This window comes from Anopheles coustani, chromosome 2 (assembly GCF_943734705.1).
Source record: "Anopheles coustani chromosome 2, idAnoCousDA_361_x.2, whole genome shotgun sequence".
Lineage (NCBI taxonomy): Eukaryota > Metazoa > Arthropoda > Insecta > Diptera > Culicidae > Anopheles > Anopheles coustani.
In genome coordinates, this window is record NC_071289.1 from 27,547,552 (window position 1) to 27,570,871 (window position 23,320).

The following is a 23,320-nucleotide window of genomic DNA, read 5'->3' on the forward strand; positions in this document are numbered from 1 at the left end:
AGTTATTTCTTTTTCTCACTAGAGGTGCGCCCTGGACGAAGAGCATAAGAGAGCATGATATGGAAATATTTTCTCATTCTCCCATCCCCCTCGGGAGGGTTTTGATTTACCAGGACAAACAACCACCCAACGCCCATTACGCCAGCTGTGTCCTCCTGCCGGCGGCTTCTTCCGGCGTGCCAGGCTCCTAATCCTGCAGTGAAACCTTGGAGTGGGCTTGTGGTTGCCGGATCGGTTCCGTGTTCGCTAGCCGAGGACTAGCAGAAGCAAAATCAAGGATGAAATGAACTTGCACCGGGGCGGGAATGTAGGTGCTCGGAGGGGTGGCATTACGGGATCGTTATTATTGTTATTATTGTTAATACAATGATCCACGGCGCTTGGTTGGATCCGTTTCGTTGACTATGGTGCAAACCAGACCCGCCATTCATCTTGCGCATAAGCGAAGAGGAGAGCACACACAGCCCGCGGTTTCCTTAGTAGCGCCGAACAACAAGAAACGGATGGCGGACGATGGAAAGAGACACACAACAAGAGCATATCCAAGCAAAACTCTTCTTTTCCCGTCACACACAACTTTTCCCGGGTTCAGCGCCGGGTGGATAAACAGAGCGAAAGAAAATAATGCACCCGAGTGCATCGCTACCGGCAGCATTACGAACCGTTCGTATGCACGCTCAAACCGAACCGGAACCGATGCAAGTGCAAAGGAAAAACACGCCAAACAAACACACGGAAAAATAGAGTAGAAAGATAAATGTCGTAGGGTGGATTTTTGTTTCCCCCTGGCCAGGGCTTCTTCAGGTTTTATTTCTATCACTAAGGAAAACCGGTCCGGAGAAAACTGTTGCGTCACCTGAGCAGCAATTGTAAAAGTAATTTAACATTCTCAAACATGAGAAAACGTTTAAGAAACATATTTGATCTAATTCATAATAAAAAAAAACGAGGTTCAATACAGTGTCTTTTAGAACATGCTCATGACAATGTTGCTCAATTAATGTATCATGATGCTGCCAACTAATCTACCACAGGGCATTATGATGCATGTTCAACAAACTGAAAGTTCTACAAACATTCAATAAGACAAAGTACATTTCTCTCTTCTCGTTTTGCCAACAATGACACCCTAGTTTAACTCCCGGCTAAGGGATATGGTTTTAATAACGCATGAACAATGTCCCTGGATCAAAGAGTTAGTTTTTAGTACGAGGACGAACAAAAAGGGCCAAGCGCCAGGATCCAAAAATATAACCATAAACAGTTATAAAAGCACACGATTGTGTTAGAACAGCAGGTTGTAGTAATTTTTGTTTAAATTCTAAAAAGAACTACTTGAAAAAAAGCATCGATGGGGTAAAAATCAAAGGCTTACTACAGTAGAACTTTGTGATTAAAAGTATAAAAACAGTAAAAATAAGTTCATGTAAAATAAGATAAATCTTATGAGATCACAGCAGCAACTCAATGGTGATTTAAAGACATACTTGTCTTGTTTAAACAAGGCAGGTAATTATTATTAAAATTTATTGTACAAATAAATTTCGTACTTTTTTAATAATAGGATCAAATATCATAAAAAATGAAAAATTAATTTATTTTGTATATCTAAAATCTAAAAGCCAAAAATCCATAGTTTTGTCGAAGTTTATTTTGGTTTTCATACGGATTAGATTTCATACGGATTAGATTGCTCGAACATTGTCTCACCTTCCAGTATAATGCTTTCACAACATTTTTATCGAGTGGAGCTAGTTCTTTGAATCTCGAATTTAGTGGGTTGTCAGCATTAAAATAGAGCTATTGCTTTAAATTTCTGCGATGAGTAACGGAATGGAAATAAGGATTTTTTCAGTCATGCATTCCTCTCCTCGAGACGTAATTGTACTGTTGGCTTGAATTTAATTACACTTCCCCGAAAAAGCCATCCAGCACAACAGGCATCATTTCGCCTGCGCGCGGACAAAAGATCCTCCGATTGATTACATCTGTTCCCTCTCGTCAGCACCCCCGATCGGTGAATCATTTACCATTCGCTCGAATCGTCTGTTCCAATAAAAATGTAACCTTAAAATTTAATCATGCAGTAAATATGTTTCGCCTGGCTGCAGCACGAGTTCGGCAGGATCACGACGTCGAAGCGGGACGCATAAAACAACAGCTAAACCACAGGAGACTGTGGAGCAAATTGAAATCAATGAAATGTTCCAGGAAGCTGCAGCGCATACGGATAAAAAGAGAACAACACCAATAGCGACACGCCAAGAAGCGTTGCGGATCGAACAAGGTGCATGCGAAAGCTTGAAATAAAAATTTCACAAACCCATCAGAGCCGAGTCGAACGGCTAGGAACGCCCGACCAGTTCCGACCGGACGAAGGTCGCAGGTGAAAATCTTGAACAAATCCTCCTAGGAGTACGTTATATTTTGTGCAAAGGATTGAGTTAATTGGTTTGCAAAATTCAAGTGAATCAAAGGATTTTTCTTGTATTCCACTCGCGACCCGTTGTCAAGCATAAATAATATTATATTCGTCAAACATATGCTGCATTTTTTTTTAAATTCATAGAAAACTTTTCATAAACGCAACCATGTTTTGCTATGCGCTACAAATACAGAAAGCATAAAGAACCGGGTATTTTTCAATAGCCAGCCGCAATACGGCCGGCCGCTGGAGGTGAAAATAAAAACAATCCTCTCAATTCCAGCTTTGTGTACGGCTCCGGAGACCGAAGACAAAACACGGGCGCATAAAAGCAAACCAGCTTCCCTCGCCGGCAGAGTCGCAAACAAAATTGGAAGCGGAGCATAAAACGCCGAAACGAGCTGCATTTTATAGAGCACATCAGAAAGTCTCAACAATAACCGAAATACACTGGCGCAACATATTCGGACGGCATTGGTGCACAGCTCCGACTGCTTCGGTGGGGCCGTGGGAAAGGAGGGGAGGAAAAGAGGTGAAAGATTATGTGTGTCCTTGTGTGTATGGACAGGAAAACCATCCTTACATTGAACCGGCGGACGGATTCAATAGGGATGTTGCTTACCGAAGCTCACCGGGCCGCTAACAAGCCAACGGCAACCGATCCGTTACCACAATTCACCACCCCAAGAAACGATACGGGCAGACCGGGGCAGTGTGGACCGGCAAGGCCAGCAACCACATCCCATTTCGGTGCTAACCCCCAACAAATGGACATCTACTACTAGCTTCATCTATAAACAGCATCCGATCCCAGGGAAAAAGGGGAAAGCAAGGAAACTCAACCTTAACCGAGGAATCCGCTGGCGAAGGACTCGATATGCTTTCCTTTCTCGGTTTCGGAGACGCTGGTGGCTTCATCGACCCGAATCACACCCACCGTGCGGTCGAAGCCACCAAGTAATCCACCGCACGGCAAAAGGCAAGATACCAGGGTTCGCGTGCGACGCCTCTTCCAGCGGCTGTTTGTGCAGGGAAATAAAATACACCTTGCTTCCGCCCGCTGCTGGTGCATTCCCGGTGCATTCGTTTCGTTCCACTTGGATTTGTCCTGCCATTTGGATCGGAAAGGTAAGAAAGGACACACCGTGCAGCTGCAAAACAAGTGTAAAACTCCACTCGAACACCCGGAACGGAATTGGGCAACAGTAAATTTACTTCCTTGCCGTCTGAGGGTGGCTTTTTTTTTTTCCCAGCGTCTCGAACGTCGGCAATGGCTGCACCTCTCCTGCACGACAGTACATCCATAAAATTGCTCCAAGAGAGAGTGAACGAAACAAAACAAAAAACAACGAAAACAACACCCGTTGAATATTTAAAAATATTTTTAAATTCAGCTCAATCCCACACCAGCAAAGAGCCCGGGGGTCGCGGCCAGCGATGGCCGGCGGTAAGACGTCCGATCTTTATCGCCGCAAGGACGATGTTTAGTGTGATGTCTGCACGTCTGCAATGGGAGTCCATCGCTTCTTCTCTTCTCGAGCTGCAAGGGGGTTGGCTAAATGGAGTCAGTTTAATACACTTCACGTTGGTGGCGTATGGTGCAATGGCGCATAGAACCATTAAGGTAGTGTTTGAAGCGATTGGACTAAGGCAGCTTGTCGGTCGTTTCGTTGGACGGGAAGTAAGGAGCTAATTTTTATGGCAAGAAAATGACCTTCCCATACGGGAAACTATAAAATACAAAACACTTGATGTTACTTCGGTTACGAAGAAGCCCCCGGTTTGGTGTTTACTTTTCTGTATGTCTGTTCACTATTCTTCCACATTGTTTATTGATTTCTTTCTCTTTATTGATCCATTTGGTTTTGTGTTGTGTTTGTTATTAAATTTCTTTTACATGGCAGTTTGCTATAAGTAATGTTTAATTTATTGATTTTCCCATTTTCCCCGCACTGTTTGAAATTTTTCGACGAGAGAGGCAAAATGTCAAATTTTACCATGACGCGAATGAACCAATTTCCACCACGTTATCGTATACCCCCGTTTCCAACTAGTTCAACCCTACCAATGCTCTCAACTTGCGCCAGTAAATCCTCTAAAACGAAGGACGTTGGAACCCCCGTAGTTCAATTATTCTGGCACTCAATTTAGTCGCGCTCGTCGAGCAGCTTAAGCGACAGGTAATAAATAATCATTTTAAGCACTTTTCCCTGCACGAACTGAGGCTAGTTTAAAGGTTTCTTGTTGTGGGAATTTATTAACTTTCCAACTGTGGCACCCGCTGTACCCACTGGTGTTTCATAATTGGTTTACTTTATTGGTTCAAAGTTATTATATGGAATGAAACATAATCAAATGATTTGTTTATCATAAAAAGGAAAGTTATGATTGGTAAGGTTTCAGTTGAAGAAAACTGGTTAAACTGATATTAAACTTGCACAGATATTCAAACGTACTGTAATGATTGTACTACACGATCTTTCGCCGATTTTGATTTTTCATGCTTCAGCTAGATTTTTTATAATTCGTATTACGACGGTTTTACGATTCGTTCGAAGTAGCTTTCGGAAAATTGTTTAGAAAACATCAAAGTAAATAATTTTCAAATCATTCGTATCGTGTAAACAGTGTATTGTTTGAAAATTAAATAAAAGCTTTGTTTTGAACTATACTTTTCAAGAATTCCATACTGTTTACTGCTGCAGACCATGGAACAAAGATGTCCGGCGAACCTGCAGCTGCCATAATCACCAAACGTGTGACTATACCTAACGTTGCTAACGGCGTATTTTTCGAAGAAGAACCTAACCCGGTGGCCGTAAGTATGAAGAGAACGGTAGCAAAGGGTGAAGTCAGAAAGCCACGTAAATTTCAAATAAAAATGTTTATGATCGTCGTCGTCCCCGTCGTTGGGCCGTCGTTCTCATCGTCGGTCGAGTGCATTCGTGCACCACAACTGCCGGACCATAATATGCTCTCAGGAGTGATTAAGCCTCCCCAGGCCGAGTGCCTTCCCGGCAGCACTACGCAAACTGGACGAAGAAAAGGACACTCTTGGACTTCTCGTGCTTGAGTCGAACGGAAAAAGAAAACGGAAGGAGAAAAAATGGCACCGTGATCGTGATTAAAAGTCATCCACAGTTTTCCTCCGAAGGCTTCGTGCCTAGAATTGGTATAAAGAAAACACAAAAACAAATGCTTAAAAGACAGAACACACGAGATGCCAGCTTAGAGCTAGTTTTGCTCTAAAACAATTATTTCCACCACTTTGCAGGCAAAAGAACCAACACGGCACCCGAGCGGCATTCAAAAAGACATTCTTCCCAACCTCGAACATTACACAGACAAAGTTGGAGCCAAAGTTTTTCTCCGAAAAAGTTGCGTAAAAAAATCGCAACCACCGTTTGACGGGCGAAAAAAAACGGCATGCAACAACTGCATCTGGCACCGACGCCTGCCGTGACTACTTACGTACCGTGGGTGTGGGAGGCTAATAGATGGCACCGAGCAGGCGATGGGAGTGCAGCCAAAGAAAAGTGAAAACTCTCCTATAGGAGTCGGAACACAATTTGAATATTTCCGGTTTCTTAACCGGCGCGCGGCAGTCGAAGGCACGATGTGGCTTAGAGTTTTGGGTAGTAGGAGGAGCAAACAGTCGTGCATTTCTTATCGCATGCATGAGTTTAATAGAAATTCACCAGAGTTTCGAATTTGGAACAAAAAATGCAATGGAAGTAGTGGGCAGGGGGGGTGTGTGGATAGTGGGTAGAAATTTAGTTGCGCACGTACTGAAATAAACATGTGTAGCATTGGTTCATTATTAATTTGACGGGTTGAGAGAAGGCAAAAAAAATCCCTTCGGGTGGGAAAGAAACACAAACAGAGATTGAGAAGTGTTCGGAATACGAAATCTTTTGTCGCACAGCCAATTATAAACTATTTCTATGAAAGAAAGGAAAAGAATTTATTTTCTTTTAATATTACTTAAATAGTAGTGAAGTATACTTCACCAAAGTAATCACAAAAAGTGGTCAGTTCAAAAGTAATCACAAAATTATAAGCTTTTAAATTGGCCCACCAGATTTAAGAACGACAATTTCAGGACTGCCTATAGTACGATTGCACACACAGATAATAACTTAAATTATCCTATTGCTAAACATCGATAATATTGGTGGTTTTATCAATCGACAACTTTTGTGCAATTTCCGACCATTTTATCATATTAACGTTCTCCTGAATCGGACAGCCTGTTCGTCGTCTAATGTACCTCACAGTCACCCGAGCACACGGGCTGGACGGCCTTCCCCAAACGGTTAGTTCTAAAATGCCATGTTTATTGTCTACCGGGCAGGATCGGCGTGTAAAATGATAGCCCGACCGGAGCGAACGAGGAAATGCTTTCCAAACGGTTGTCCCTGGCACATCGAACCACGAGAGACCACTCCGAAGTGTGTTGCTACGCCGGGACAGCCGCAAGAAAATGTATGAAAAAGGCGCCACCGTTGACAGCAAAACCCGATCCTAATGGCATTGATGACGAAAATTATTTACACCTCTTCCGACCTGCATTGACCTCGGACGATCGTTGAAGAGGGCAGGGGTGAAATATACGATCGTGGATGAAGATTGTGACACTGATGATGATGATGATGATGATGATGAGGATGGTAGTATCTGTAGAAATTATGTTCAGGCTTGTTTTCCCTCCCCGGGGTTACATCCTGGTGGAGCAATGAAACAATGAAAGATTCTTTAGACACTCCTTTCTTGGTCGTGTTTTTTTTCAACACAAATATACCAACATAGCGATGGCAGGGGAAAAGATACATGAAGTAAAATCGGAAAATTGCAATCGACCCGACACAGGACCGGCCGAGTATGGGAGATCCCCACTTTGTGCCTCGTTCCGGTGTCCTTTGGTCACCGGTATCTACCGGTTCTCCCCGGACTCGTGCACACAACGACGAATGCATTCGGAAATCGAAAACGAAACCATCGGCTGCGGAGCACACACGGACAACTTGCTACTTGCTTGTCGCGCGCGGTCGGGCGTCCTCCCACCGGGGACGAGAAAATATTTTTACGGTCAAGTTTTACTCGTCAGGTAGCCGTAAAATAACGAAATTTACGAGCATGAGCACCAGCAGTTTCCTCTGTTTTCCAGTCATTTTGTGGCCATGTCAGTGTTTTCCCCGGGCGTCGGTAGGATCCACGCGAACCACAAATGGAATGAGTTTGATCTTTTGTGGCGGTCCGCGAACTTCCATTTTGCGTTTCTTGTTGGCATCGGGTTGGTAGTCATAGTTCGGTATTGATTTCGTTGTGTAATGACGGCCGAAATGAGTGTACGGTTTTCCTCACGTACACGCCAAAGCGCACGGGCTCGCGCTGGGGACGTGAACTGCAGCCATAATCGGCCGGTGGAGGAGAAAAGTCAACCGACGGAATGGTTGGTTTTCCCGGTGACAATGGTACAGAGTTGCCGGGGCATCAATAATCCATAGCTGAGATGGTTGAATTATTTATGGTGTTCCAAGTAGTAAACTTTCAATAAAGAGGATTGTCTATGCTGTCCGAGATGTCTGCACCGGTAAAGGAATCTATTTTACTTTCTCTGGCGTATGCCGCTGCAAAAGTTATTATTTCAATCTGCATGGTTATTTTGACAAATTATATTTGATTATCCATTGATTTATAGTCACAATTATTTTCTCATTATGTGAATGTTTTTTTATCATGCAGCTAGTTTTTTTTATGTATTATTGCCATGCCTTTCTATTTTATAATTACCGAATTCTTATGTGTGTGCTGAATATTTTTATCCACGGTTTTTGCTTGAGAAAGTACGAGTTGTTTTATAAAATCAAATCAGTTTACAACATTTTCTAATTTAAATTGCACTCGTAAAGAAAATTAGTAATCTTTTAGTATAAATTTCTGAATTGTCTTTATTCTCAACATATCCGTACTTAAAATCACTCAAAACATGATTTTAATTATAATAAATATTTTCTCCGGAATAATTTCTCAGACAAAGATATGCCCAACTCTAACATATCGAAAAAGAGGTAAAAGCTGCTCAAAAGAATTATCGATTTTACTACATAAAAAATTGAATAATTTAATTGAGAAGAATTCGTATTAAAAAATGTAAACTCTCGACTAAGCTATTTCAAAATGGAGAAATGTATCGAAAAATTGTTTTGGAAAATCGAATCAGAACTACTTAAGGTAGTGTCATATAAATTTAATATCATGCACTTCAAAACAAGACAAAGGAATAAACGAGAAGTTTCACTGCTTCACTGATTGTTAGCCCTCATAAAATTAATTATATTACTTTCCTCATTGGCATCCAGATGCCACTCGTTACACCTTTCCGCTCTAATTGCCCAGTTCTCTTTAGCACCCTGTACCCAGGATAGTTTAGCAAAAATGAATTGAACTTAACTCCAACACCAGCAATATGCGTTCCCATTGATTTTCCCATTTTCTCCCCTACCTCACTGTCGACTGTCGTTGTCCTTTTGCAGTTCCGGAAGAAGGAAGCCAACCTTCTTCGGCAGATGAATGATGGATAAAATAATAATAATAACAGAACTACTAATGGTGGCAATAATCCAACGACACTTTCCGCGAGCGACCGAACTAAACGTGGAGAATGGGCACGAGCGCAGGACGATTTTCTCTGCCAGCGAGCGCCACAATGCCGATGGGGAAAACCACAAACCACCATCGTGCCACTCGGCGCCGCCGGCGGCTGCTGTGGCCGTTATGCGGTGCTGCCTCGATCGCACCGGGACACAGGTGAGAAAATTTATACCCTCCCGTGCACTGATTTATTCCGATATAAAAATAAATCACTCCGGCAAAATCTCCGGAAAAGCTAGGGAAAGACTTTCTCCACTCGGGGTTGAGTTTTCACCCTCCCCCGATGCGAGCTCCGCGTAAGAGATGCCGCGTGTCCGTTTGCGTGCGGAGAATGGGAAGAAAGTTTTACCTCAAAGAAAACAGGGATTTGTAGGCTGAAAAATGGAACACCGCGAAGTGAACGAACGCTTTTCTTACGTCGCGGGGCACGAGGCAGGTGCGAGCAATGGAAACGCGGCGCGTGTGGTTTATTTTGAGTGGAGTTTCGGCTGAACAAAGCAGGCGCTTTAATTAAAAAGCCATGACGGAGGACTAATCAGTCGGGTTATGATGTGCGATAAAGCATTTAATCTGTTGGTGGATTTACCGGTGGAAGCAAATTGAAACCACCTATTAATATAAATATATCAACACCACCGTATAAACAGGTAGATAAGTTTTATTTATTAAAATTCAGTTAACTTTTTGATCTGGGCATATTGTCTTAATTCGTTAATAATTTGAAATAAGACATTCATATACACTTCTTCAACGCTACTTAATCAACCATTTGATCCCTAGGTATTCCATTCCTTTATCAGGCATTTCAACGACAAAGCCTCTATAACATAAGGACGCTATCCAACTCACTCCCTCCCTTTAATTATCTCACGACCAGCTCGCAACCAGAAAACGGCAGCAAAACCTTAATTTCCTGTGGCTTTTGAAACGTATCGGAAACTTAATTTCCATCACTCTGGCCACAAGAGTCTTGGATACATCCTCGACCAAACCGGCTGCATTATTTCGTACCACAAGCAGCGCCACAATAGCGTCTCGCACACAACTGAGCTTCATTTCCACGGGCAGAAAACTAACGCCAACTCTTTCGAAAGATTAAGAGCAGCTGCTCGAAAGCGAGCACCGGCGTATTTCCACGCCCATTATCGGGGAAATATGATCTTCGTTTAAAATTGACAGCTTCATTGGATTTGAATTTATTTCGGCTCATAATCAACCCGCTGCCGCATGCAGCATTGCCCCGAGGGCTGCCGTATGGCATTGTGGTTTTAATAACTGCGCGGAGCATGATTAAATAAAACACTGTACATTTGAGCGCGCGGGGAACGCATTACCCGACCCGAGTGGATGAGGGAAAGTTTTCACTAAAATCGTCTCAAAAACAGCTACAAATTGAATGTTGTTGGTGGATAGGAAGCAGAAAAAGGTGGGGGGAAAGGAAAAAAATTAGATGATACCATAAACCAGCGAGCGACTCGGAAGCGCGACGGCCGGAAGTGCCGGAAAAGAGTCACGAGTTGTCGCAGAAAGGCGAAAAGTTGTCCGTGTGCCAGTTGAAGATTTTAACACCATTTTCATGCAGCATAGAACCGTTTAGTGGAGCCTGGGGGAGGCGCAGGCTGGGTAGCACAAGAACACCTCGAGAACGAGTATCATGTCGCTTCGTGTACAATGGCGCAGACAAGACACAACTTTGGAGGCAAAAGTTCGTCGAAAGTTATTCAAATGAAAAACAAATTGATTATTGTGTTGTACGTTCTCGGCTACCTCGGTTCCCTTTCGCCCCGCCGGCGACGAGATCCCAGCAACTTCCGGTAGAATCCTTCTTTTTTCCTTGTTTCAGACACGGATTTCAACTTCGAACTCCCCCGTGGCTTGCCCCGTTCGCGCAAAGTCTCTTATCGGCTTATCTCAGTTTATGAGGATGGCTTACGGAACAACCGGGTGGTGTCTATTGCACCTCCTAGCCGTGCCTGAGGTTTCTATTGTCTTTTCTTCAGCGCAGTCGAAACAAGGGACAGCTTTCGAGCCATAATCAAATATTACATGGTAGAAGCGGGCATGCGACGCGTCGCTCAAGGAAGACAACAACAAAAGGCGGGTTTTGAGAAAGTTTTTCCAGTGACAAGCCCGGCTAGAAGACTTTGGAAGCGTTAATTATACCATGTTTTTTATCTGCTTTGTGTACTTATGTAATATGCTAATTAAGCAAACATCAAACAAAACAAATTCGTGAGAGAATTTTAGCCATACAAATGGCAATATAATAATATTTCTGCCTAGATTTACGCATACTTCTTGATTGCTTTAAGGTTGCTACAAAGAGTTATTTCATTTCATTTTGGTGCGTATTTAACCGCTATCTAAATTATAAAAGATAGTGTAAAAAAAGTATAAACTATAAAAATTTGTGTCATTCGAAGTGAAACCTTGGTAATGTATGGGAATAACATAAAATTCTTTAGAACCTAAAGGTTAAGTCAATAAAAATCTATCATTGACATTTTTAAACTCCAGCTTTGCATCTCAGGTATGTTTTAAATTTACAAAGAATTTCTATGTTCCAAATAATCATGGTCGATAGGGAATGTCACTGACTCCTATTTATTATCTTTTTTTTTGAAGATGTTGTCAAAAATTAAAGATCTGGTTGTCGCAAAAGTTTTTTTGTTTTAAATGTCACTTTGACATTAGACAACCAAGAATGGACATTAAACTTCCAAGACTCTATATTACTACGAGTGTAAGAAACGTTTGTGAGGATCATTTGATGTAGTTTTCATTAAATTCTTCAATAACGCACGTTTTCAAATCAGAAGAAATGAAAGCAAACGTTTTCTTCAAAACTGTTTCAATTAAACGTCAGTCACATGGGCGATATAGAAGATTATTTATTTCAAAAGTTTAGAGAAATGGATTTATGAAAACGTTGCTAACAAATAATGCATTCCTTTTGGTGCAAGTTTGTTACAATTTAGCATCGTAAACTGTTAAAAAAAACTTTTATACGCTTTAATATCTTACACCGTGCTAATTCAATGCCACAAACCCTTTTGAAGACGATTTCACAATTCCATAATCGCTTGCTAAGCTAACCATTTACCAGATTGTCCCGATTGTCCGCAAACATCCTTAAAAAGCCATTTCATTACCGTCCGCCAATTGATTGCTACACACAAACGGAAATACACACGTGTACAAACCATATTTCCCAAGCCCAAGCCCGTATGGGATCCAGAAACGGATTCACCAACCGATCCTGCTCAGGTAGCGCTCGCCACGTATTCGTACACATAAGGGTTGCTGGTTCAGGCCAGCAGCTGGGCCCGGGCGCTTAGCTTCCGTTGGGAAATGCCGCTGAAAATCGAAATCCGGAACGGTTCGGAAAAGCTACCGCAGCGCGAGACGAAGCGGGAGGGAGCATGCGGTCCGGTGCTACGACGCAGCACTAAATCACAGCGGAAAATTGTACCGGAGCGAGAAACTCCTCCGGGGGATGAAACGAACCTCCGAGAGTGCCGAGAGACAATGGTGGGGAGGGGGGGAGACTCACAACTGACCAGCGCCGGGCTCCACCCTACGAGCCATCGCGTACGGAGGACGAATGTGAAATTAAGCTGCTTCGCAAAGTGCAACAAAGTGTAGGCACTGCCGAAAACACGGAAGCACTGGGTGGCGAACAGTTCGCGCCCCTTCCATTGTTACTTCGAGCGAGGATTACGACAGGATAACAACACCACCGGAAGGCGAACCCCTGCTCCGAGAAGCTGAGAAATACGCGGCGTAAGGTGTATCGCAAGACAAACCCAACCCGGCGAAAGACGAACTGGCAGCCGGAAGAGTTGTTGGAGAGAACAGATTGTAAATTATTTCATTACTTCAACACCTGTTGCAGTTTGGGAAATATATATATATGTTCGCTCCATTTGGCTTTCTTCTCGTGCTGGTTTTGGATTTGGGGTTCGGTAGCAATCCACACGCGACAGTATGTTTCAGGAGAGTGAGAAAAGTAAATCTTCTGATAATTGTTTCGTAGTATTTTTAAAATATTATATATATATTTTTTATTTCTAGCGATTAAAGGTAAATAAAAAGTAAATATACAGAAGAAATATTCACACAAATCTTCGGTAAGAAGTTTCTGGACAATATTGAAAGAGTATTTGATGCGTTTAGTAACTATTCATTTGAGCACGAATTTTGTTCGAAATATCGCCACATATCAAAGCAGCCACCACTCGTAACGGTTCATAACGCTTCCACCACAAGGAGCGTTCCCGGTCTCTATGTCCCTATTTTCTGCCGTTTCAAATTTATGCTTGAGCACACTAAAAAAAACTGTCGATTTCTTCGGTCGTTTTGTTTTGATTACTTGATTCGTGGCGCCACTGGGAGGGCACTGAACTTGGGGTTTCTCCACTCACTCCATTGATTCGTCATTTCGTTGTCCCCAGCGATCGTCAGCTCGAGTGTTTCAATGAAACCAAAGACGACCGTCCGTTGCCATTCGAGAGGAACGCCGGTTTACTTACTGCTCTCGCGGAGTATTACTGGCGTTGGGGGGAAAAGAGCACTATTTGTCTTGGAAGATGGCTTCCATCACTGTCATCTGAAGAAATGGTAATCGAACTCAAGTATGATGAATCGATTGTTTCATGTCAATCTAATTTTGAACCATTTTTTCTAGGCTTCCTGTTACTTTCACTTGTGTCATAGTTACACAGTTTGATATATGATGATATGGTAATGATTTCCAACACCAAAAACTATTACTCTGTGAAAAATAAAATTTAAGATTATTATATACAAATTGTAATTTCACGAACTATTCTAGAAATTGCTTGACTCACCCCCCCTTCCCACGTGGGCCTTCACGACACTTCGAGACCGATTGCATAATAGTACATTTATTTTACCACTCACTCACCCTCCATGGCACAGTGCATTCATTTATTTTATTTATTTTTCAGTCGTGCCACACCCCTCATCGACAAACTGAGCAAACCACAGTGTAGCTTAAAAAACACAATGTCAAACAACGACCGGTAACAGAAGCGAAGAAAAAAGGTGAAATATGCACGATGATGTCAACATTGTTCGGGTAACGCCGGTTCGCGTGCAGAATTCCAAGAAAGTGTTCGCACCACAGCCAGGGTACGGAATTCGTCACGCTCGGTGCTGTTGCGAAGAAAGGACGGTGGGAAAATTTGGCTCCCAACGTATCCTTGAAGTTGTTTACGAGCCATTGCTGTCGAGCGAGTGCGTGTAGGCGTCGAATCGGTGGCGTTAAGCCGCGATCCGCCACTCTTTGGCAATTGTTTTCTGCGCCGCCAGCGAGCAAACAATAATCGGTTTGCATCGGCACGTTTGGTACGGGTATTTTGTCATTTGTAAAAGGGGAATTTTTTAAATGTCCAATAAAGTTCTTCAGCACATTAGTATCGTTTAAGCAATAAATAAATTTATACCTAATACACAATTTATTGCCTATATTAGATGTATCCGCAAGACAAAAGTGTATTCTAAGCATGTGATAACGCACTCAAACGGAATATTTACAAATCTAAATTTTGTTCTGAGGCGAAACGAACCAATGATTTTTGTATGATAGAATAATCGATAACTCTGATATAAACCATAAGCTTGAAGTTGTTAGCTTCTCACAACCTTCCTCGATATTAATCAATCCTTCCATATTCGATTTAATTCATAGTTCAAGTTCAATTGCATACTGTACCGTCTGTATTAGTTCGCTCTAAATAACTGAAACAACGTTCAGCTTTCAGGATTTAAACAGATTTCAAGTTTTCATTCCGTGCATGTAAAATCATTATAAAAGAGGTAAGCCAAAAACAAATTGATAAAATTGTTATTTACTCACACCTTTGATAATGTTTAGGAGCCAGATTCAACAAGATTATGATATTTTTCTCAAGATTTCCAATCAATTTTCAAACCGTTCATTTTTTATTATGATAAAACATATTATGCTATCCTACTTCTTCTACAAAAATATGCTATTCGACTATGGATTCAAAATAAAATGTCTCGAGGTGTAAACCATCTATCAGAAAACGGTGATCAATTAATTTAAAATATTGTTCCCCAAATTCTCTAACTAACTGTTACACCGTAGAAGAATTAAAGCATAACTTGAGGATCTATTATCTTTCTTATGATTCGCTAATTAAAAATACCTAGTAGAGTAGAACAAAGGGCTCCGTAAACCAATTAGAATACTCCGACTCCCACGATGGTCTTCATGATTCGTTTGAGCGTTGGTTCCGAAGGACAACAAATCCCCTACAGTCTTCCAACTATGACGTCAATGGACAAAATAGGCACGACCGCCTAAGATCTTCGCCTGGGGATTCCGACGATGTGCAATGTTTATTCATTGCCCCGCCTCGCAGTGGTGAATGTGCCTCACATCACGGGCGCCGATGTCACGTAGTGACACGCGTACTCGTTCGTGCCGGCCCCGTTTGTGAGCAGCATTGGGAAACAGTTACTCAATATGTTTACTCACGAACGAGTAAACCCAGCGTCCCAGCGTTCGATCCACCGGGCCGCAAACCGGTCTCCAGATCTTTCTGCAGCAGCCACCATCCGGGCGATACCGAAGCATAACTGTGCCATGCGTCGAGTTCCTGCACGGGGACGGAATTTCCCGTCCACAAACGGAATCCGCTTCGCAGCTGATCGTGTGCGCTAAAATAAGTGCAAGCAAGACTGGGAGAAAACTGCATGCGAAAGATCGTTGGGATTCGGTGATTGGTTTGGCGTTGTGCACGCTTTCTATTTTCCATTTCCGCAACCACCGTGCCACCGCCAACTGGGTGGTCCGTCTAACCCGTTCGACGCGGGCAGATCGGAACTGATTTTCCAACGTCGTCCAACGCCAGCGTGAAGCAATCGGCGAGATGGAAACGCAGAGTTCGATTGTTGTTTCTAATGTGTCAACATTTTTTTTGTTTTTCGGAAAGCGTATTGTACGTTTGATTTTGGATGCAACTGACAGAGAGGGTTGGGTGTCGTGATGCGGTTTTATGCGGTTAGCGCGCCGGGCCAGTGACCGTGCAGGCACACCAGCATACCAGCAGGCCACTACGCACGCGGGACCACCGAAACCCGCGGGGGAGAAAAACAAACCGAAATGACGTGACACGCCGCTCGTCGCTTGATGCGGCGTTGTGATCTTTCGTTTCGCCTTCGCTTAAGGCAGGAGTTTCTTTTTCTCCCTTTTTGTGTCTTGTGTCCTCCCCAACCGGTTCCACCGAGACTGTTGTCGCCGCTGTCGTCATCGTTGTGGCGCGGTGTGGTGTTTTATTTATTTCCACCCTTTTTCTGTTCCTGTTTTACCGTTACCCACCCGATCGCGGGGTCCGTGACGTGCCAAAGTAAATATAAGATCGCGCCACACACCCGATCGCTCAGCCAGTTGCCAATGTGAGTTGCTAACGAGTGGATCGAACGTCTTCGGAACTTGAAATTAAATTTGAAGTGATATCCAGTGTGACTGGTTTGAATCGTGGAAAAGAAATTGGTGCCTAAAACGATCTGTTTTTGAAAGAGAAACATTTGTGCAGAAGAACTGAACATTCAACCAACAAAGAAAATGGTGTCCAGCAAACGAAACCGCCACCAGACCGTTCCGACGGCGAACCTAGCCGTGGCCAGCCTCCTAGCCCTCGGTGGTGTGCTGATCGTGTGCTGCCTGCTGGAATCCACCACGGCCCAACCGATCGATATGCTCGACCAGATCGGATCGGAAGGGCGCCGAATGTTCTACAAAATGCTCGAATATCTGGGCGACTACGACGAGCTGGAGGACGACGGGCGGCAGGAGCGCGAGGAGAAGGTCGGAGCAGTGCCTCTGCAGACGAGCAATCGGCTGGAGGCGGCCGGACGGGACGAGCAGTGCAAGTTGCCCCCGAGGCGTGGAGTGTGCCGGGCCCTACTACCCCGCTACAGGTAAGAGCCGGGACGGAATACGGAAGGCAAGGTACTTAAACCTAGCGCACCAATGGCGAAGGAGGGCAACGAGAAGTTGCACACTAACACCCGACCGGACCACCCGGTCCTTCCCAACCGAACGGAAACGGGTTACCTCCTCGGCACCGATGAGGACAAATGTTTATTTATCGGCTACGGCGTGCCGTGCAGTGAAAGTTGTGCTGAATAGCGTATCCATCCCACCGTGTTTTGTGCGAACCGATTGTTGGTGTTGGTTGTGCAAATTATCAGCGAGCAGTTGTTGTTCAGCCCGCGATCGATTACGTGGCGCTGGATCGTCAGCTAGCTAATAATTTGATTTGTTCGATCGTGACATCGACCCGGGCGCTCGAAGATGATGCGAACGACAGCTTATTACTTAACAGCGACAGGATGACTATAGTCACTGCACTGTGACGATTAAATTATCAATTGCCCGCTGCACGATCACGCCGAGAGCAGAGAAGCTTCGCTAAGTCGATCAATTATCGCTACGTCGCTAACAGAATAATGTGTATTAAAATATTTTCCAATATTTTCCCTTCACCATAACACGCTTGTAAAGTATTTCGAATTATTTAGTTGGTCTTGAACGTTTGAGACCCTTTTTCATTGATATGTGCAAGTGCGTCTCTTGGAATTTCAACTCCAAATTCATATGTTTTCATGGAAAATTCTTCTCTAAACCTACCTCCTTTCCACAGATATGATCCCGACCAGAAAGAATGCATCGAATTCAAGTTCGGCGGATGCGACGGAAACGCGAACAACTTCATGTCGTACAAGCAGTGCATGGAAGCCTGCCAGGGAGTCTGAGCGGAAGCATGCTTCACCGCAACCCGCGAAACCGTCCCAGATGCGATGGACACTCGACTGGCGACGTCTACCCGAGTCGTCCAGTCGTCCCCACCAAGTGATATATAGCGTTTAAGAACCATCTCCCGTGCGTCGGCGGAGTATCCCTTTTCCGACGCGAGCCGGGAAAGGTAGATCTAAGCTAAGTACTTTCTCTCGCTAAACGCTCCTTCCTTTTAATGCTATTTATTCGATAAACTGTTCGAAAGCGTTACATTGTGGTAATAAAATGTCGAACTTTTTTTTAATGAAGCTGTGTGTATGTGTTTTTCAACAAAGAACAAATGATAACTTGCCCAACTTCCATTTCTCATGACCCGGCTAGTTTCGGAAAGGTAGTAAAAACGTATAACGCACATTGCTATTGGTTAATAATGTTTTAACTATTCCCACTTCTTTATATTCCGATGAAGATCCTTGCACGCCTTTCATTCTCTCTCTTTCACTCTTCCTGTCTTCTCCACTCTCGACCTCCATGGGTGTGTTGTGCATTTAAATATACGCCTTTCCAGTTCGGTCAATGGAAATTAATGCTGTTTTGCTTACTCCTGCCCTACTCGCATATTGCAAACAATATCTACGCGAATCTTACAAGTAAAATCATTCAACTAGGCCTGTGTGCCAATGGTTGTCTGCGTACACATTCGTCCCTATCCGTAGAGTGTCTTAAGAGAACTGTTAGTAGCATTTGTTATCGTACCGTAACTTTAAGTTTATTATTGCCTGTGTTATCGTAGCCTTTCGCCGGTACAGTCTTAGCGATATCGATCCGGAAAGAAACGGGCTGGAGCTGGCCAGCGCAGAGGGAAAAATCGAGCTACTAGTTAAATATTTGCACACCGGTTCTGACTAAATGGCAACGTTCTACAGGTTTGCCGGAAACGAAATAAAATAACGTGATAAATTACAATCAAAGAGAAGCGCACAGTTAAACAAACAATTAAACAATAACGGAAGGTAAAGACATTATTGCAATTCGTTAATAAAAAAAATATATATAGCATCATCTGGTGGAATGGAGCTAAACGTAAGATAAAATATAAGTTGTTTCGTGATTTAAACATGCGTACCTGATTTAAAAATCGTACGCATCCGTTATAGGTTATACGCATTAGATAGGAAGAAACGAACTTTGAAGTACAGCACAATGTTCTGCAGGGTTCGGGGTGCCTTTGGTTGGCATCGTTAACAAACGATTTCGGTGGAGACACCTTTGATCGTTTCGGAACTGAAGTGCACACAGCCAGCTTTGCAAACGAGCGTCCAAACGTACGGGATAAAGAATTCCTCCGGTGCGTCCTCCTCGACGTACTTAAACTTTAGGTCGGGGAATTTCTGCGAAAGAAAAAGAAATCCCAAAAACCATCGCTGTAGTTGGAAAAATGACAGCAGCGTGATTACAAGCCAACGTACCCGCAATCGATCGCTTGACCACTGGCTAGCACCTTTCGATATCACCTCCAGCACTTCGCTGACGCCCAGTTCCCCGCGCTGATCCTGTACCCGTTGCAGGCGCGAGGAAAAGAATCCTACCACCTAGCGAGAAAGTAATGTTTTGTTTATGAATGTTTTTTCTTTGTAAGTTAAAATAAATTAAATATATCTCACCATGTCAATGTTTTGTATAATATCCTGAAATGCCGAATGACTTCGGAAGGCCTCGAAGACGTTGCGTTTGTACAGCAGGGTGTACACCAGATTAGGACAGTAGACCAACTGATGGGACAAGCAGGAGTTAAGAATCTCCAGCACCATCCGTAGTACCTCCTCCAATACCGAAAGATCCTGCAACTGTGAATGAAAGATTGCAAGCTGTATGATAACGCCCATTCATGTGCGATATTTTTATCTCTCTCTCTCTCTTTCCTACCATGTCCTCCGGTGTGAGCGGTCCACCACCGATCGGAATCGAAACGTCGGGCTCGATAGTCACTCCATTCGGTTGCTTCAGCTGTTGGTCCAACCGGGCGTGCTTTTTGGCGAGCGTTTCAAACAGGCTGACTAAACGCTGCGCCACGTAGGGATGGAGCGACTGAAACTGGCCGGACATGTTTGCCAGCGCGGCGAGGCAGTTCGTGTGCAGATACTTATCGCGCATCTTCAACATGTTGTACTGAATCGTCCTGATAACGACCAGTATCAGTAAGCCACCAAGCGAAATTTCGCTGATCGAACGCTCCGTGTACCAGGTAACATTTTTCAACATCTAACAAGGAGAAAAAACAAGATAACCAAGTATTGGGTTTGTTTATTAACGACAAACTGAAAAGAAACCACTCCCACCGGCGGTACTTACAATCTGATGGACGCTCTTGTTGAAGTTATCGTCCTCGCTGAGAATAAGCAATACTATCAGCGACATATAGATGTGATGTGACGTACTATCTGGAGCATTGTACAGGGTTTGGAGGATGGGGATAACCTGTGCAAAGAGAAAAATAAAATGTAATGTTCCGACACTGTTTGAAAGAAACATATTTTCTCGTCTCTACTTACTAGTTGCTGAAGGTTTTGCTGCGCCATCACGTACTTGTGGAATCTTTGGTTTCGATAGAGCAGTAGATACAACAGAAGGGTGGCCTGATCGATGGTCACTATTCGGCACAGTGTGTTGTACAGGGACGAAAAATCAATCTTGAATGTGGCCGGCTCCTCCTTAGGAGAGTCTAAATAAGAGAGAGATAAATAAACACGTTTGATGCATCCCACAAAGTAGCTCGAAAAAAAATCTATTCCTACCCTGCGAGTCGGAGCAACCGAACAAACTTATCCGGTAAGGATTATCCTTCGTCGCGTGATGGTTGGTAAGGATCAGTATCAACAGCAGGCTCTGGTTGGCCAACGGGTAATGCTCCCGGAAAGCGCTCGGAAGATCGTGTGCGGTCAATATGTCCGGTTGCTTGCGCGCGAACGTCAGAATCGACCAGAGCGACTCGGCGATGCCGAACACGAACGATCCACCCGTTCCGAACCCGAACATTGTCTGCGGCGCTTGGCTCATGCGGCTCAGGAAATGTAGCAGCGCGCTCATCAGCGTGTTCGCATGCTGGCAACGGTAGATCGTCCGATAGATTGTGGACTTTTCCATCGCCTGCTGCGAGAAGAGGCTCACCGAAAGCAGGATAATCATACAGTTGACCGCTTCCAGGTGCAAATGATATGTAAATTCCCTGCGAATAAAGTGTGTGAAACTCATAATATGGGAACTTTCATAGCATGGCATTTCCGCTAACGTACTTCACCGGTATGACGACGATGATGTTGACGAGCGCCTCAAGAAACGTTTCAAACTTTGTTCCATCGACCAACTTTGCAACGGCTGCTCGGGTTTCTTCTACAGCATGGTTATCGATGGAAATGGCCGTGCTGCTGCCAGCGGTAGGTTCCACCGGCGGTACATCTCCGTCGGACGCTTGTGCCGGCAACGCTTCAAAATGCTGTAACAGCTGGTACTCCGAACCCGTCTCGATCATGTACTTCACCAGGCAACGTATTATAAAGAGTGCGTTGAAAGCATGCCAAATGTGTACGTTGCTAGAAAAATCAAACAAACACAAAATAAGACAACGTCCATTGCATCAGTTTTCGTCGGTTTTGTTGATAAGAGACTCCATCTGAAGTGACCTACTTATAGTTTTTACTTCACCAGCCTATACTTACCTTTCGGTGTCGGACAGCGTCAGCAGTTCGGAAACTTTGAGCAGGAATACGTTTATTAATGATCCGAAATTTCCTGTATGGAGGTTGTGACTAATGAAGCTCTGGCAGAGTGATTCCAGTCGCGAATCGAGACTCAGCTGTTCCTGGCTGAAGGGTAAGAAAAATCACAATAAATTATTATTCTTCCAACATGCTGAAGGGGCTTAGCTGGCACTTACCTGTTCGTCGGTAGGTTGATGTGGTATTGAAGGAAGTTGTTCCAAAAATCGTCATCATATGCTGGGACGTGCGATTTGCCGACAAATCGCTGCAAGTATTCGTTCTCCGCCAAATCAACCTGCCGACTCACATTCATTCCCATCCTGAGTGGAGCACTTTCCGCGGCCGGTTTCTTAAAAAAATGGACCACCACGTAATTCCCGACGAATGTTATAAGCTCGACAACCACAAAATTTAACTTTTTTCGCCACAAATTCACTTTACCAACGCATCGAGAAGTGCCACGACGTCAGATTGACATGTCGATCAAAATATTTACCAATTTACCAAGGTTCTTGTAACAAAGCTTCACAACATGTGTCGCGGTGCGAAATGATGGTCGGAAAAACGTTTTTGGTAATATCTTTGTAAAATATGAATCGAGATGTATAATTTAGCCCTCAATTAAAAGATATGAAGAATAGAAAGAAGAAGAAAAGAAGTTCCATCATTTTCTCAAACATGGAAAAATAACAAGGCGGTATAGAGTCAAAATAACCTTGGTAGTGAAGTGAAGTAAAGCAGTTTTGATAATAACTTTTTAACTCGGGCACTGATTTGGACAAATAACCTTTCAGATGAATGTTACTTATCATACAAACAACTCTGTGTGGGATAATCGGTTTTTTAATTGTTTTGTATAAAACGACAATTATTCAAGAAAAGCAGTCACGTTACGAAACTGTCAACGGAAAGCCGCATTTCAAACAAAACAACTTACAGCATGAAACGGAAAGCGAAGTTCAAACCCAGAACCGTTGAGCCGCACATTGAATTGTGGAATCTGATGAGTCGCGCGGAAAGGAAAACGTTTTTGACCAGCTGGAGTCAACCGGATGGACGTCCGCTGAACAGAAAATCACGAGATCGAATATTACAGTTTATATGGGCGCTACACTTTCACATTTACCAACGGAGAAGGCTTTGATTAGAAATGTTATTTTTGAAGCAATTGCCTAAAAGAATTAATTCTTCTGAAGCCAGCAAAACTCTATGTGTATTTAACCTTTCGACAGCTATTTCTAAGTAAGTTTTTAAATGTTCGTTTTCCATGCGCAAGTATTGTAAGTGGTGTTGTTCTGCTTGTAGGCTCCTGTTTATGGATGTGGCGCGCACCGATTTTACGAAGCATTTAACCTTTGACGAACCTGGACAAATTTGAGTGGATTGATTGAATTTTTAATACTGCGTGTGCTTGATAAGAAATGATAATAAAAAACTACTTCTGCCGCAATATGTCAAGCTTGTAAACAAAAATCTAATAAAATCAATTTTACCAAAAATCTTATTAAGTGAAGAATAGAAGAGTTCATCGAACCATCATCATGGATAGTGGAACCATGAATTTGGATTTGGTGATCATGAATTTGGATTAATCAGTTCGCACAAAATGCCGCGTTAACTAGCGTGATAATGTAAGGTAGCAAAGAAAGACAAAACATATGGTAGCTGCATTCCAAATAAATAAATAAA

At 43.4% G+C, this 23,320-nt stretch overlaps 2 protein-coding genes across 2 annotated transcripts; one reads left to right on the forward strand and one right to left on the reverse strand.

Annotated features, from left to right (window-relative positions):
* Nucleotides 1-16,697: 16,697 nt before the first annotated feature.
* LOC131265767 (protein AMBP-like) lies at nucleotides 16,698-17,902 on the forward strand. The gene is made up of 2 exons (XM_058268071.1): nucleotides 16,698-17,053; nucleotides 17,779-17,902. The coding sequence occupies exons 1-2, from the start codon at nucleotides 16,698-16,700 to the stop codon at nucleotides 17,888-17,890; spliced, it is 468 nt and encodes a 155-aa protein (XP_058124054.1). The 3' UTR covers nucleotides 17,891-17,902.
* A 256-nt stretch (nucleotides 17,903-18,158) lies between these two features.
* Nucleotides 18,159-22,066, reverse strand: LOC131262601 (dymeclin). Its single transcript, XM_058264644.1, has 10 exons — nucleotides 21,808-22,066; nucleotides 21,590-21,736; nucleotides 21,167-21,463; nucleotides 20,669-21,099; nucleotides 20,426-20,595; nucleotides 20,226-20,351; nucleotides 19,800-20,135; nucleotides 19,538-19,720; nucleotides 19,343-19,465; nucleotides 18,159-19,264 (listed from the first exon to the last, which is right to left on the reverse strand). Exons 1-10 carry the CDS (start codon nucleotides 21,948-21,950, stop codon nucleotides 19,115-19,117), a joined length of 2,106 nt encoding a protein of 701 aa, XP_058120627.1. The 5' UTR covers nucleotides 21,951-22,066; the 3' UTR covers nucleotides 18,159-19,114.
* Nucleotides 22,067-23,320: the final 1,254 nt, after the last annotated feature.